The following is a 16,122-nucleotide window of genomic DNA, read 5'->3' on the forward strand; positions in this document are numbered from 1 at the left end:
GTACAGTACTTTATTTTAGCTCCAATATTCTTCTGGTTACAATATATGCTCTCTGAGTCAGGAAATACTGTAATCTGCTACCATAGTTGAAGATTACCCAAAGGGCAATGGAGAGGTGAAGGGTGGGTGTGAACAGATTGCAACACATTAAAAAAAGGAATTGCAGAGCAGAAGTGGCAAAAAAAGACACCATCAGATAAATAAATGTATGACCAAAAAAAAAAAAGAGAGAGAGATAGTTTGGTCACACAGCAAAAATATCCATGCAATGTTGAGAAAAATGTGAAAAAGGCCTCTGGCTCACTGTATGTAGCACAATTATGCAAGATATAGATGAGGGTCTCACAAGATGGGTAGACATGGTATGGTTCCAGTATTCATATAAAGGGAATAGCAACATGGATGAAAAAATGGATCCATTAAAGTAATTTTTAAGTGAGGATTTCAAAGCACTCTGCAAGCATGATAATATCACTATTCACATATGTGGTAATGTATTCAAGTAAAATTACCTCAAATATAAGAAATGAAGTGACAAAAGAAAAACTAACAGTTTCTTTCCTACTAGATTCACTGATGATGACCCTCTTTCTTTATTTTGATTGCATAAAAATAAGAGGAATGTGGTATCCTTAAAACATATTTTCCTAAGTTTACTTTAGGAAAGCTATTGTCTGCCTATCCAACTACTCAGCAGTTAGGGAAAGTGTAAAAAACAAGGATTAAAGGCACAGTCTACTCATTCCCAACCCAACTAATCATGTACTTAAAACTTGGGTGAAAACCGATTTTAGATGACAGAATCATAGAAATCACCATTTTGAGATAGTGAGAAGAAAACTAAATAAAAAATGAAAGGACTCAAGTTTAAGTCCAAGATTGTATTAGTTTGCTGCAATTTGGGGAAGTATCTTCGCCTTTCTGAATTTAAATTTCCTTATTTCTTAAATAAGATAGATTGGACTAGATAACTTTTAAGGAACATTCACATTCCAGGTTCTATTACTTCATTACTCTAACTAGCAGCTTCTTCATATTTCAGACAAGGAAAATGAATCTCAAGGAGATTTAGGTGATGTGGCCAAGTTTCAGCTACCGATTTTTTTTTAAGTAAATTCAGATGTAAGGTTCGGTATATACATTTTCCAACAGGGCAGCAGTGGATAGAGCACTGAGTTTGGAATAGGGAAGGTTCTTCTTCGTGAGTTCAAATCTGGCCTTAGACACTTATAAGCTGACTGACCTTGGGCAAGTCACTTAACCCCTGTTTGCCTCAGTTCCTAAACTGTAAAATAAGCTGGAGAAGGCAATGGCAAACACTCTGGTATCTTTGTCAAGAGAACACCAAAATGAGGTCATGAAAGGACCTAACAACAGATTTTCCAATATTAAATCATATTAGCTATAAATCATGGGATACCTTTTGGAGAACTAAAATAGGAAGACTACGGGTCTTGGTCAATAGGAAGGAGATTGATCAAAAAGTGATGATGATGACGGTGACTTGAGTGACTCTTGGCCATTATCAGCATCAGCAAAAGTGATTTGCTATCTCATTGCACTTATTGATTTTGTTGATGAACTACAAAAATCCAAGCTTTTGTCCTTCAGGAGTTTATGGTATACAGTCATAATAACCTACATATTGTTCCACAAGTAAGCCTGTCCTAGCTTTAAATTGCATTATTTTGTCAGCTTCAATGGTAACAACCATTTCTGTGTCCACACTCCAAAATATGATAGTTTCATCTGTTTTAGACACCACTGACCTGCAGAGTGTTTTTTAGGCAATTCAGGTTGCCAGTTAGTGGAAGAATGACAGTCAAAATTTTGGTAGAGTGAACTTTCATTCTGATCCCTTCTTACAGCTTTTTGGAGCAAATAGGAAGGCTAAAGGAAGAGAGAGGATAGATTTCTCACTCAGGAAGTCTATCTGGCAAGACTGGAAGAAAATGAAAAGTCTGTATGTGAGAACATAAGCAGAAAGCAACTACCTTTTAAAATCATCCATTACTGACTCTTTATACTTTCCTTTGCCTTGGGCTTACCATAGGCTCCTTCTTCCCCTTTGCTCTCAGAGTTCCTTTGGCACCTTGGAAATCTATTTATGCGGATTTCTAAACTAAGGCTACCCACAAAACTTCAAGAAAAGGGAAATTACTAAGTAAAGGACCAAAAATCGCAAGACAGATTGTTCCCTTGTCAAGTTCCCTTGGGGTACTGCTGCCTGTGATAGAAAAAGAAAAGAAAATTATCACAAGAAGAGCCAAAAATTGCTCTCTTTCAGTCTGGTGTTTGCCCTAGAATGTACTTTTTTTTTTCCTCTTGACCACAGAAAAAAACAACAAATTAATCTGTATTCTGGACTCTATGCAAGTAAAAAAAAATGGAATTTTGCATAACAATATATATGGAAGAACGATTCTACATCTTATATTCTGTATTTTACCAGTTTCGACTCTTCCTCGTTTTCCTATAATACTTAATTCTTTCAACTAAGGTAGGAATTAGGATCAGAGTTGGGAATGTGAAGAGAAGGGTACCAAGGAATGATAGATACAGGCACGTTTAGTTTAAGCTCTGTGCCAAGCCAAGAAATCCACTCCAGGTTTTTCCTTCCGCTCGGCCTCTGTATTCCGGCTATGCAATGTGTAGCACGTTTCTCTCTCTCTTCTCTCTCTCGCCTTCTTTCTCCCTCCCTCTCTCATACTGTGTCTCCAGGATTTCTCTCTTCCTATTTCAGGAGGGCTCTCACAGACTCGGGCAGCCTGTGCGAAGCTGAGCTTCCCCTGGATCCCGCATATACACAACACATACTCACACGCACTCACATCAACAAGAACTACCCGCACCGCGCACAGACCCGCTCACTCCAGTCTCTCCCCTCCATCCTCCCTTCAAGCCAAGGCAACGAGCGGTTCCCACCTTCACTCTCCCACAGGCAAAGCCGGCCTCGCAGGGACTCCCGGATTTCTGCTGCTGGGGAGCTCGGATCGCAGTCTCGAACCCCTTATGCCTTTTTTCCCCCTCTCTGTTTTTTTCTTTTGGTTTTTGGGGATAGAGGAGAAAGGCGTTTGCTTTCCCAGACAGCCCTGGTTGGCTTGCGTACCATCTTCCATCTGGCTTATAAAAGTTTGCTGAGAGCTGTGTTAGAGGTCTGGGTTGCTCATCCCCTCCACTGGCAGCGGGGGGTGGGGGTGGGCAAGGGGACAGGGAGGTGGGGGAGGGCGCTGTTAGCTCCGGAGGCATCCCGACGTTTGGGGCAAGGTGAAGACGGAGCCGGACCTGAGATTTATTTACTGAGCTGGATTTGCATGCTACACCATGCCTTCTCGGATCGGGGCTCTGCTTTTCTCTTTCACCGGGCTGCTGCTATCACTTTCAGTCAAGGCGGATGTTAAAGCTCGGAGCTGCAGTGAGGTCAGGCAAGCTTACAGTGCCAAAGGATTCAGCCTGGTCAATATACCCTACCAGGAAATAGCAGGTAAGTGCTGGCGGGGATAGGGGGGCAGAGGAAGGGTGGAAGGGGGCTGGGGACGGCCGGCGCGATCCTGGCTCTGGACCCTGCTCTCCCTTTCTTTTCCCCTGTTGCTGAGTTGAAAGTGTTCACTTTCTGTGGAGCCTTTTTCTCCTGCACTCTCCGAGCCTCAGAAAGGCGGCGGGGGCTGCTCCCGCTAGTTAGTGGGGTCTCCAAGCTGCCTCATTGTGTGCACATGCCTCCGAGTCTCACCCCGCACCCCCTCCCCACCCCCGTCGACTCGACTCTCCCCGCTCTTTCTTCATTGTTGGTCATCTTCAGGCGCGAGCCAGGGAAATACTGCGTGGTGCCAAAAGGAAGGATGTCCGTCACATTTCTCTGGGGGCAGAGGCCAGACCCGAGCGACTGCAGCGCTAGAGAGGGCGCTGAGCTAGTACCTAGGAGTGCGGGTTGCCTTCGCCTGGGCAAACTTATTAGAACTACTGCTGCTGTTGCTGTTGCTTTGCAGGAACCACAGTCTCGGTGGCGCCTTTCCCGGCTCCTTGGTCTCCGCGATGCCTGGGGTTGGGGCGGAGGAAAGATGCCCAAGGTCTACCCTCACTCCTCACACTCTACCTCTACCCCCAATACATACACACCGGTGCTCTTTTTCCATAAGAGAAAGGACCACAGAGGCTCCCGGGACCCTGGTGTAGGAGAGGTAGGGGTGAGGAGTGGCGTATTCGCTGTTCTCTGGGCAGAGTGGAATGTTGTCCACCAGGGACTCCCGGCGCCCAGACCCCCGGGACTGCTGGATGTCTGCAGTTGGGGGCTTCATTTTTTTTTTTTTTGGAGGGTGTTATCTTAATAGAGTATTTGTTTCCGATCTTGGGCGGCATTTTGCCTGAATGTTTCTTTATGCTTCTCCCGATTGAGGTTGGTAGCTCATGGTTAGGAAACACCCCAGACACCCTCAGACCTGGCTGTGCACTCTAACGTGGGCACTCTCAATCTTTCCTTGCTCTCCAACATGTAAGAAAAGAGAGCGAACTTGCTGTTGTGGGCAGCTGCAATTTTTGGGGGGGGGGGGTTGGGGAGAGACGTAGCTTTCAGTCTTCCAGTAGGACTAATACCCCTGCCCCGTAGATTGCTCCTCTGGGAGGATGTCTTTACAGAGATATGTGTAACACATAGGTTCAAACAACTTGATCTGCATGCGTGCGTGTGTTTTCCGGCTCTTAGCTCCAACCAAATCCGTGCATCTCTGGGGCTCAGTGAATGAAACGTGTCCGGGAGAGATAATCCTTTGGCTGGGAACAGAGCAGAGAGGGAGAAAGAGAGGGAAGGGCAGGGGATGCTTGGGGAGGTGCAGTGGTGGCGGGCTGCTCAAATTGGTCAACTCTAGTCCTCGGTGACCTCGAGAGGGAGAAAGAGAAAAGCTTTGATACTTGGCCAATGGCCTCTCCTAGTTTTACACACCAAGAATTGGGCGACCAGGGAAATCAATGTCACTCATTTGAAGAGAGGGAAAAGTCTCCTGTTTTCGTTCTTAGGACTGATTGCTACCTTATTATTATGGTGTTTATAGATTTAGTTATATGCACGTTTCAGCCTTTCACCTAAATGAGCAAATTTATGCCAATTTCAGCACTTCAAAAAGATGCCATTGGTTCATTATACAGAGTAAGCCTTTACCAATTCAAAGCTAGAACTTGTGGTGACTCAGAAGACTGCTTTGTAATCCCTAGTCACTCCTTCACTCTTCCCTAGAACCCCTTAATTTGTTAATCAATGAATGGCTAGCTACATTCCCCAGAGTTCAGCTCCTTAAGTTTCTTAGTTCTACTTCCCTTTGTTTACTGTTATTTCATACTTTTTAATTTATTGATAAGAATCAACTTCTTTTCCCTTTTTAAATCATAGACAATTCAAACTTTTAAGACTTAAAGGGTTTAGATATCTTTTAAGAACTTTTCTCATCTAGTTATACTTTCTCTAACTGTGCTTTTTATACATGTATTTCTGAATGTGAATTGAGAACATGATGTTTTCAAAGAAGAGGATGTTCGAGGATTTAAAAACTGCTTCTGTGTCTTGAAGTGGATAACAAGAAACTGAGGGACTCACAGGAATGCAGTTCATTCCCATCAGAATGCAAATCTACTTAACAGTGGTAGAGACCGGATTAACAGAGTCAATAATTCCCATAGCCATCCTTAACCAAGTGGAATGTTGAAAACTTCCAGTGGTTAATATAAATAGTTTGGTAAATTGTTAACACCAAAGGTTTCTTTTTTAGCTTTTCCATCCCTTTATGATTACTAGCTAATTGGCTTTTGGTTTCTAGAATGTGTAGACTTTTGTTAAACTCTCAAACTTTCTAGTACTGTAAGTGCATTGTTGATTATTTTTTTCTTAAAGCTGCTGTCCTTTCTTTGATGGTAGTGGACATAATCACTTACAGGTCACTGTAGGGTCAGACGAACATTTGATAAGAAAATAAATGCGTGGAGGGTAATTGCATCTTTAAGATAATATGTTTTTCACATGCTGTAGAATCTTTTACAATAATTACTTAGGAAAGATGGCCTGGTATGGACACTGGTTCTTTGTTGCCAGGTCCAGTTTCATAAGGTTTTAATTACTTAGGTTAGACTTCTTTTGGAAGTTGATCTTTTTTTAATCCTCTTTTCTTTTGTCTCATTTGAATGTTAATGGTTTGCTTAGTGGAACCATTTATTATAGCATTGGTTCCCCCAGGCACATTGAATGGAGTCTCTCTCATTTTAAATATTTGACTAACTGCCTCTTTAAAAAAAAATGGAGATAGTTTGTTTGGTAAAATAGCTGAGAAGTAATAAGTCCATTATCCATGGTTATTTCAACATTTATGAAAGTTTCACATAGAATTCACAATTGTAAAATAGTATTGTCTTTTCTTAGGATGTTCTTCAAACTGAACAGATGAGGAATAGTGTTGGGTAATGTAACAAGTTATACTTTCATAGAACCTTTGGCGCAGGGAAGACCTACAGGGATAAATGTAACCTATTCATCTTCATCCAAGATCATAGTTAAATCACCTATGATGAATTAGAATCTATTCCTTTTTAAGGCTTTTTGGCTAGAAATAATTCTATATCCAAAACTAAACCATTCACAATTCATTGATTTCCTAGTCTCATCTTTAGGGAAATTGTTCACTAGTTGATCCCTAACTTCTTGAACCTTCCATATGCTTTTGTCAAAATTTTCTTCAACCTTGTCTCCTTCAATGTATTAAATAATTTCTATATTGGCTGTATTTCCCAACCCATATATCATTTGGGAAGCTCTCATTTGATCTTTCTTTAGTAATGGACCCAGACTGATAAAAAGGGTCTGAAAAGTTGTGATTAATCATTATCACATTATCTTAGCTTTCTTAGTCTGTGTTTTTTTTTCCTTCTCAGTATCATAAATTTTGTCTGTTTATTGTTTTGTATTATTCAATTGTTTGTTTTTCCCCATAACAGTGCCCTGTTGCTGACTCATGGTTACCTAATGTCATCCATTACGACTTACAGTTTGCTTTTTTTTTTATCATTGTATGTCCCATGGATCTAGCATACTTTCCTAAGCAGTTAAGCATCTAATAAATATTTGTTGTTACCTTGTATTTGTCTACTATGCCATTCCTTACCAGTTGTTTTATCTTGCACTTGAAGTTGTTGGATTGCATTCTACTTCTTTCCGACTACTTCTCTAATTATCAAGATGACTCTGAATTCTGAGCTTATCTTCTAAGGTACAAGCCACAGACTGACTCCAAATGCTTCAGCCAGTTGTGCATTTTCCTCATACTTATGTGATCTAGATGTGTGCCATGAAGAAGAGAATCAAAAGTCTAGACTAGATAAAGCTAAGTAGTGTGCATCTGTTGCTTTTCTTCAATTTACTGGCTCTTTCCATTTGTCGAAGGGTTTTGGATTAGTATGATATAATTTATTCTTTAGGAACTGATCTAGAAAGTTGAGAGGGGAGGGCTCACCTCTTGGAGATGCATGAAATGGATAAATTCTCCATTACTTCTTTGCTCTCAAACTTTATTTTGTATGTTGTTAATTCCTAGCTAAGCCCTTATTTCCTCTATTACCCCTCCCCTTTCTTTTAAAATTCAACTTTTAAAAGCATTAATCTCTCATGGTTTGTGGGATCGGATGTCACTAACTTTTCCCCTTCAGAATATAATAAAGGGATCTTACTGTGCATTTCTTTTACATTCTTATATCTACACAGATATATAGATCTATCTATATATCTATGGCTATATCTTTACATTTCTTTTTAGGCTGTTTCCAAGTGGCATCTTATTTCATGCTTTGGCTTTGATGACATTTGTACAACACATGTTTACTATTTCCTGGGTATACTTCCCTGGCAACTTGTCCTATGTTATATTTTCTTGAATGATACACTTATTTCACAGCTTTTATTTAACATGGAGACTCTTTAAAGGTAACTATGTCCGTGGAAGATCTCATTTTAAGGTAAACTGAGACAGAGAGACAGTAATTTCTTGAATAAATATGTATGTATATGTGTGTATACATTTATTTACTCAAGAAATAATGAAATATATGTTGGACCCCATATGGGGTCATGACTCAGTTTAAGAATTGCTGAAGAGGCCACAAGCAGAAAAAAGTTTAAGAAGCCCTTGTCTAGAACATAAAGTTTTAATAACATAATTTACTTTTCAGTTAAACTCAGAGAATTACTATTTACAAGGTTGACATTTTTTTCTCTGTCCTTAATACACATCTTATCTCTGTAGTGTTCTAGAAGCTCATCAAGGGTATTATTAGCTGTAATTTTGAATTTCTTTGTCAATTTAACTGAAATTTCAAACTAGCTTTGTCCTGGTTAATTTTTTTTTAAACTTTCAGACCTACATTTTGCCTTCAGATAGCCTCATTCCATTCTCAGTTAATACAATTTATAGTGATTTGCGTGTTAACTGAAATAGACATTATCCCTTAGGATGAGGTTCTAGTAGATAAGAAGTGTATCTTGAATAGATATTCAAAAGCTTTTAGAGATCCTGAGTAAGATCTTGTTTTGAAAATTAGTAAATAAAGCAATAATTCTTTACTTGTATTTACTTTTTTATACATATTATTTTCATCTTGTTTTTTTTTCTTTTGTCTAGTGCAGTGTTCATTAGTTGTTGTTGTTTTTTCCCCCTAAGTACTTTTCTAAGATCAAGTCTTTATTGACTATCTAAGCAGCTTCCATCACCTTTCTAGGCCTTGTGGAGAAAAGTGGGTTGCAGAAAGAACACAGGATTAGAGTTAGAAGACCTGAGTTTGGGTTCCAACCTCTGCCACTTTCCTGCTGTGGATAAGTCATTTCTCCCTGGCTTTACTTTTATCTTTTACAAAAAAAAAAAGTGATTTGGGATGTCTAAAGCCCCTTCTGAATCTAGTATTCTGTACTCTGTTAGTAAACGAGAAAATTAAAATCATTTTACAGCTTTAAGTAAACTTGGAACTAATTTATTAATTTCCCTCCATTTTGGGATACAGAGATTTAAAAAAAAAAAGTTAAACACTTTCTTAAGTTTATGCATATAGTTAGAAGAGATCCCTGCCTTCAAAGAGCTTAAAACATAGTTGGGCCAACAAAATTAACACACCAGACGAAATTGTAATAATAGAGTTCATTTATGTGGAAAACTATGGAATTGAAGAGGCTTACTTGACTTGGTCAGAGGTAAGAAGTAGGAGCAGTAAGTGGAAGCTGTAGAAAGGTAGACAAAAGCCCATTCCATTTTTAGACCCCTGAAATTGTTAGACAGTTATTTCTTCTAACAGTCTAGAGTTGCATCTTAGGTAAGTGAAATTATCAAAATCAGTTTCAAAATCAGTGTATAAAATAAAAAAATCATCTGTAGCCAAAATTATATTTAACAATCTCTTCAATTGACTGATTTTTAATTCCTTTTCATTTTAAAATTGTCCCAGTTTGACAAGAGTTTTGAGCAATGCACAGAGGCTCTTTTCTTGCAAGGTGCTGATATCTTTAGGTAAACAGTTATGGTTCATATCTTGCAGCCCCCAAATTTAGTACCTTTTCAGCCATCACCACATTTAATCATGTAGAAATGTCATCAGTCACTCATTCTGTTGGAATCTAACTCAAGGGGGAAATTTTCTCTTTGTGATCACAATGTCACAGGGGAGTGGATGAAAAGTTGAAGAAGGGGTTAAACTGGGAAATACCTTCAAAACAAACAGTAGCCTTCCAACTCTACCTTTTTTGTCCTTTTCTCAAAGAAGGAAGAAGCAGCATAGCTTCTTTTCCATGAGAACAACATGGTTTACAAGTGCCTAGGCTGGACATTTCCTCCATCACAAAGGCTCCAGGTGAGGCTACAGTAAAGAGAATCTCTGTGTGGGCAGGAAACATGAAGCCTGTCAGTAGCGGTGTGGTCAGGCCTGTGAACACAATTTAAGAAAAAGAAAGGTTAAGGGATCAAGGAACTTTCCCATAAGGGTGGGGTCCAGGGATGTCAATTCCTATGCTTGGATTACTTTGCTCTTCAAGCACCATCAAGAAGGAGGGAGGAGAAGAGGGAGTGACCCCAGCACTGAGAGGTCATTGGTTGGGGGAGCCATCACTCTAAAGAGTATCAAAACCGAATTTCCCTAAGTTAAATGTGCATTTGATACAATAGTTCTGTAGTGAGTTGAAGTCTGCCTCCATATGACTGGCATCGATTTGTTTGGTTCTACCTTCTAGAGGAGTATAGACTAAACCTGGATGACAATCTTTTAAATATTGAAGACAGCTGTCATGTATCTCCTAATTATTTTATTTTCCAGGCTAAGCATTCTTAATTCCTACAATTCTGACTTATCTAACGTTGTTTTGAGTCTTCTTATCTTTAAATGGTAAATTGTGTAGTATTGACTGTCAATGTATGTCTGGGTTCTTAACTTGGGGCCAACATGAACAGATTTCAAGGGGTCTTGGAACTCGGGAAAAGAATTACATTGTTATTTTCATTGACTTCTAACTGAAATTTAGTATTCCCTTCAATTAAAAACAATATTCAGAGGAGGGGTCTGTAGGTTTCACCTGACTATCAAAGGGTTCCATAAAAGAAAAAGGTTAAGAACTCCTTATATAAATAAATGAATAAATGAATGGAAGAGATGATTTTCTTTTTAAAACGTTGGACTGTGTGTTATAGGGAGTACAAATAGAAAAAAGAAATGGTCCCTTCTCTTACTGAACTCACATTCTAATATGGCGAGAAGGTACATGTATACGAAAAGTAGTCTGCAGAGTGGATGGCAAGGCCTGGTAGTTCTTAGGGGGCTGTAGCAGTTTAGATGATAAGGTCTGGAGAGTGTCATTGCATAGCCTGTGGCAATGCTTTAGCAATGTCTGGAGTAGGAGGTTTCAGAGTGGAAAAAATTAGTGTCAGCTAGAGTTGTTGGGAGACTTCATGGAAGAGATAGGACTTCAGAAATCATAGAATCTCTGAATTAGAAGGAATTTCAGAGGCTCTCTAGGCCAACTGGTTCTTATACTCATCCAGAATTCACTTGAAAATTTCTGGTAAGGAGCAAAACTACTAAATTAGCCCATTTCACTTTTGCATACAATACACACACATATGTATATTATATACATATATTTATATATTTACATGCATGTATGTACATATGTATGTATTCTATATATGTACATATGTGTATTGTGCACATGGACACATGTCACACTACTATACGATTAATATATAATTTGTGTAAAATAACATGATATACATATATACAAATATACAATACTATGTATTGTGTATATATTGTTATTCAATATAACTAAATATGAATTAATTAATAATTGAGAGTAATTGAATAGGAAATGGCAAATCTGAAACATAATGGAAGAAATCACTACAATGTTAGATAAAAGCAGAGGAAGTAAAACAGAAACATCAGTTTTAATACTTATTATTAGTTCCAGTTAAAATAGATTTGAAGGGAGGGAAATGACAACATTATTAGATAAATACAACCTAGGTATCATCTGTAGTTTTCATTTACTCATGTTATTTTGAATCTAATTAGCAAGAATAATGGACATAGGTAAAATGAGGGCGGCAGCTAAGTCAACTCCATTGTTCTTCTAGGCAAAACTGGTATCTGTTGAAAAAAAGATGAAGTTGGTTGAAGTTGGAGGCCAGTGTACTAAAAACTGAGGGAAGAATGACATCACCAAAATTCACAAGACATTTAATATCATTGTCTCAGCCTATACATTTTGAAGATACCTATACTTAGACCAGTTGCCTCAGGGCATCGTAATGTTGAAGTCTGGTTTAACTAAAGGTTTTAGTTTTATGAAATTCTAAATGTCATTCCTAGTCAGGGATTGAGGCCACTCAGATATGAGGGTGTAACACACACACACACACACACACACACACACACACACACACACACACACACACCCTTCTTATTAACACATTTGGATTCTGGAATTCAAATATTGCCTCAGATCTGAATTCATTCAGACCTTTACTAGCTTTGAGATTGTAGACAAATTGCTTAACTTCTTTCAGCTTCAGTTTCCTTATCTGTAAAATATGGGTAATACTAGCTCCTACCTCCCCCCCAAACCTTAAAGCATTGTATAAATGCTAGCTAGTTTTTATTGATATTAGTATATATCGATATATATACTATATATTAGCATATATAGATATATATATGGATATATACTATCATTGACTAGATATTTCACAAAATCTTGAACAAAATTGAAGATAGTCTTGATATTGTAATTGCCCACTTAAACCTACCTGCTTGAATACTGACTCTCCCTCCCCCACTTAGAACAATAGGTGTTAAAAAAAACATTTATGCAGCACATATTGTAGGCATTGAATAAATGAATCTTGAATCATATTGGGTATAGATTGAGGAATCAGCTTTGTGTTGCTAACAGGAAAAGACATGTCAATATCCTACCTCTTAATGGAAGAATGGGAAGAACTTTTCCAAAATTGCTATATAATTTGACATAATGTTTCTAATACAGAGGATATGACTTTGCCTCAGATCTTCAAGGTATGTAACACATAAAACAAGATAAGAATTAGCAGGAAAACTTCAGGGAAGATGTCTCCTGCATACCTAACTCCTTTCTTTTGCTTTATATCCTTCTACTTATATCATATCTGATTTTAGCTTTCAACTCAATGCTTTCTCCCTTTATTATGAATATTGGTCCTAGAAAATATTCCCTTCCCAGCCAGCATTTCTTGGGATTGTGAAGCATGTGGCCCATACAATGTTGTAACGGGTTGGATGTCACTCAATAAAACAGATACTACTTTCCTCACAGAAAAGTGCAATCAGGATGTGGGGGAGATATTTTATAAAGATCTGAAAGCAAATGGCCTTTTAAGATGATATCTAACTCAATACAAACATATATATAGATATCTATATACATATACATACATATATATATACATACATATATATGAATTATGTACTTGGAGAATATAATTTTTATGATAATTCTGAAAACATACATTAACAAATAGATTAGAATTAGATGATAAATCAGTAAATGGGGAAGGGTGAGTGTGTAGGGGGCTGTTGTATGACATGAGATCACATATCATATATGATCAGCTCTAAAACATACAGGAGAAGGGGCAAGAGCTGAAGCCATGTCACATTTCTGCCCGCCAGCAAAGAGAATGACAGCCCATTATCAAATGTTTCAGCAGCAGCATTGTCATTAACATATTTATCAAGTGTTAACTGATTGACTACTGCTCTGCTCCGCCAATGAGACTACAGTTATATGAGTATCTTTACATAGGAAAAACTCTATGCTAAAGGCTATGAGTCCTAAGCACAGCCCGACATTTAAAAACTACATACCATTGGTCAAAAGAGGATCATAACTAAGGAAGAGAATAGGATTGTCCCAGTTATCATCAAAAATATTTTACACTGGGAAAATAGATCATCTTCATGTATTTAGAACACCAGGGTAAGGCTTAGCTTTTCCATCCACTTAATTCTTACCCATTTTCTCAAATATTCTTCTTTACCCACTGGATCATGTAAGAGTGTGTGTGTGTGTGTGTGTGTGTGTGTGTACATGTGTGTACACATAAGCACTTTGAGGACCTGGAAAGAAAGAGTGACAAATAGCTTCAAATTATTATTTTTCCAGAGGGTCAAAATAGCTCAAAGTTAATAGCACTTAAAAATAATGAAATTGTATAAGTGGAAGTTACTTGGTAAAAAAAAAATCCCTATGCATAAATTATAGCTGATTTTAAAATATTTGTCTTGATTTTCCTTTGAGAAACAACTTAAATGATTAGATGCTGTTATAGATGCTGTCACATGTCTTCAAAATGTAGTTATTTTGGAGTTTTGAAAGCTTCAAAAATGTTTAAGATTGGGGCAGCTAGGTGGCACAGTGGATAGAGCACCAGCCCTGGATTCAGGAGGACCTGAGTTCAAATCTAGATTCAGAAACATAACACTTAACTAGCTGTGTGATTCTGGGCAAGTCACTTAGCCCCATTGCCTAGCCAAAAAACAAAACAAACAAACAAACAAACAAAATAATAAAAATGTTTAAGACCTATTTAAATGATCAACCCTTTTAAAACAAGTAGGGTTTTATGAATCCTTGAAGCCATTCCCCCCCCCCACATGATAGATTAGACTGATAGTCTTGAGGTTCAGATTAAAATTCACATAGTAGAAGTAAACATTTCTGAAATAGAGATTTGGGATACAAATGCACTAGTGATAAATGAAATGCTGGATTCCGGATACCACATGGTCTTTTGTTACCTCTTTTCCTTGAACAGGCTTGCAGTGAACTCTACTTGGTAATATATTTCAGGCTACTTTTACATTACCAAGTGCTAATGTGTTAAACTATTTTATTGCTCTTTTACTACACATTTCATTATGTAGTATCTTACTCAACACCGTTTCAGAGACATAGGGGTATCAAGAAGCCAGAGAGGTCAAGCACCATGTTAAATGTATAGGCCATTCTTTTTATATGACTGTAATAAAGAATATGTTCATTTCATTTATATTACTGCATGACTCTCATAAAAGGCCAGCTTCAAGTTGAATGTAAAATTGCTTGTAAAATGGCACATCGCGTAGCAAATAATCAACAAATCTATTTTCTGAGCAATCTCACTTTTAAATTACCACCTGCCATTTCTTTTGAAATCCTTGCACAGTGCTACTTAGAAATCTCCATGTTTTATTCTTCACTACAATACACATATATGAAATTCATATGTGCCAAGCTACTATATAAAATATAATATAATAAAGGAAAAAATTTAATAATTGAAGTTAAGGTTTACAGTTGAAACAATAAGCTTTGTGCATCAGATTCTTTTTATGGCTCCAGTATAGCTAAACTCATATTATCAGAAAAATTTAATTACATTTTTAAAGAACTACAACTTTTTGTTAACATTCATATCTAATGTTAACGTATTTAATCAATGGGTATCAATTCTCATCTTGAATTAGTGATTAGTAATATCAGATCTATTTAATGAAATATTAAACAAATTCCAGGTAATATAGTTTAAAGAAAAAAAGACCCCAAATTAGAAATGTCTTACTGGGTATTGAATAAACATTTCAATTTATAGAGCGTAGCACTTATATATTTGTATATATACATCTATATTTGTTGACATTGAAGACACATGATTTTGATTGCCCTGAAGAGTAATCAAAATTGCTTTTCCTTACCAAAACCAGTATGCTATTGCTATCCACTCTTTTTTTCTTCCCTATTTCTAAATAACAAGAAACCTCCTTAAACAATTTTAAATAAAACTTCACATAATTTTAGCCTTTAGTTTTGAATCAAGTTTGTTGATGAAACCATTCTCAGAGATGTAGCTTGTTTTCACTAACATGCCCCTGTACTTCAAAAAAGTTTTTTAAAAATGCTTCATTTCTTTGAAGGACTTTGAAACACTGTTATTTGGGTTGAAAATAAGTATTCCTCATGATTACTGTAATCTGTAAGGACAGAAGAAGAGAAGGAAAGCAAGCCCAAAGCAGACTCCCCCCCCAATTTAGTGTCTCCCAAAACTGACTTGACTTAGGTTGATAATTCTGACTTTTACCATAAAGTATTAGTCTCTTGTGAGCTAAGTTTGAAAAGTGTATTAATAGTATCCAAACTGTTCCTAGATTCCCAGGCACCTCTGGAGACAGCAGTGACTGCTGTCTTCTGGCAGGTACCATGAATGTCCAGAAGGAGGCTCCCTTGTGTAATGTCAGTTTGAAGGTGCACTACCTTAGGCCGCATTTTAGCCTGGTTACTGTGGAATTGATTTTCACGGCTCATGACAGAAGCTGTTTTCAGCCCATGAAAAGGAAGTAGCTGGGGCTGATACTTCTAACACAAACAGCAAATTGCTCCATGGATTTCGAGGTCTGTTACCTTAAGGTTCTAATGGCCTTTTAACAGCGTTTCCAGCTGAGCAGCAGATGTAAGGGATACTGAACATTGAGAGCTGCTTGGTTGGTACCCCCCCCCTCCTCCAAAGATACATTTTTACAGGCATTGAGCTAATACGACATCCT

The 16,122-nt window shown here is 37.7% G+C and overlaps 1 protein-coding gene across 1 annotated transcript in view; it reads left to right on the top strand.

Moving 5' to 3' along the window:
- The first annotated feature begins 3,225 nt into the window (after window positions 1–3,225).
- Window positions 3,226–16,122, top strand: part of GPC6 (glypican 6) — a 1,286,685-nt gene continuing 1,273,788 nt past the window's right edge. Inside the window, exon 1 of the mRNA XM_020965804.2 lies at window positions 3,226–3,484. Coding sequence (XP_020821463.1) covers window positions 3,325–3,484 — 160 coding nt within the window. The 5' untranslated portion in view covers window positions 3,226–3,324. The remainder of the gene's footprint in view (window positions 3,485–16,122) is intronic.

The sequence above is a fragment of the Phascolarctos cinereus genome, unplaced genomic scaffold (assembly GCF_003287225.1).
Source record: "Phascolarctos cinereus isolate Bilbo 61053 unplaced genomic scaffold, phaCin_HiC Scaffold_7;HRSCAF=346, whole genome shotgun sequence".
NCBI classification, from domain to species: Eukaryota; Metazoa; Chordata; class Mammalia; order Diprotodontia; family Phascolarctidae; genus Phascolarctos; species Phascolarctos cinereus.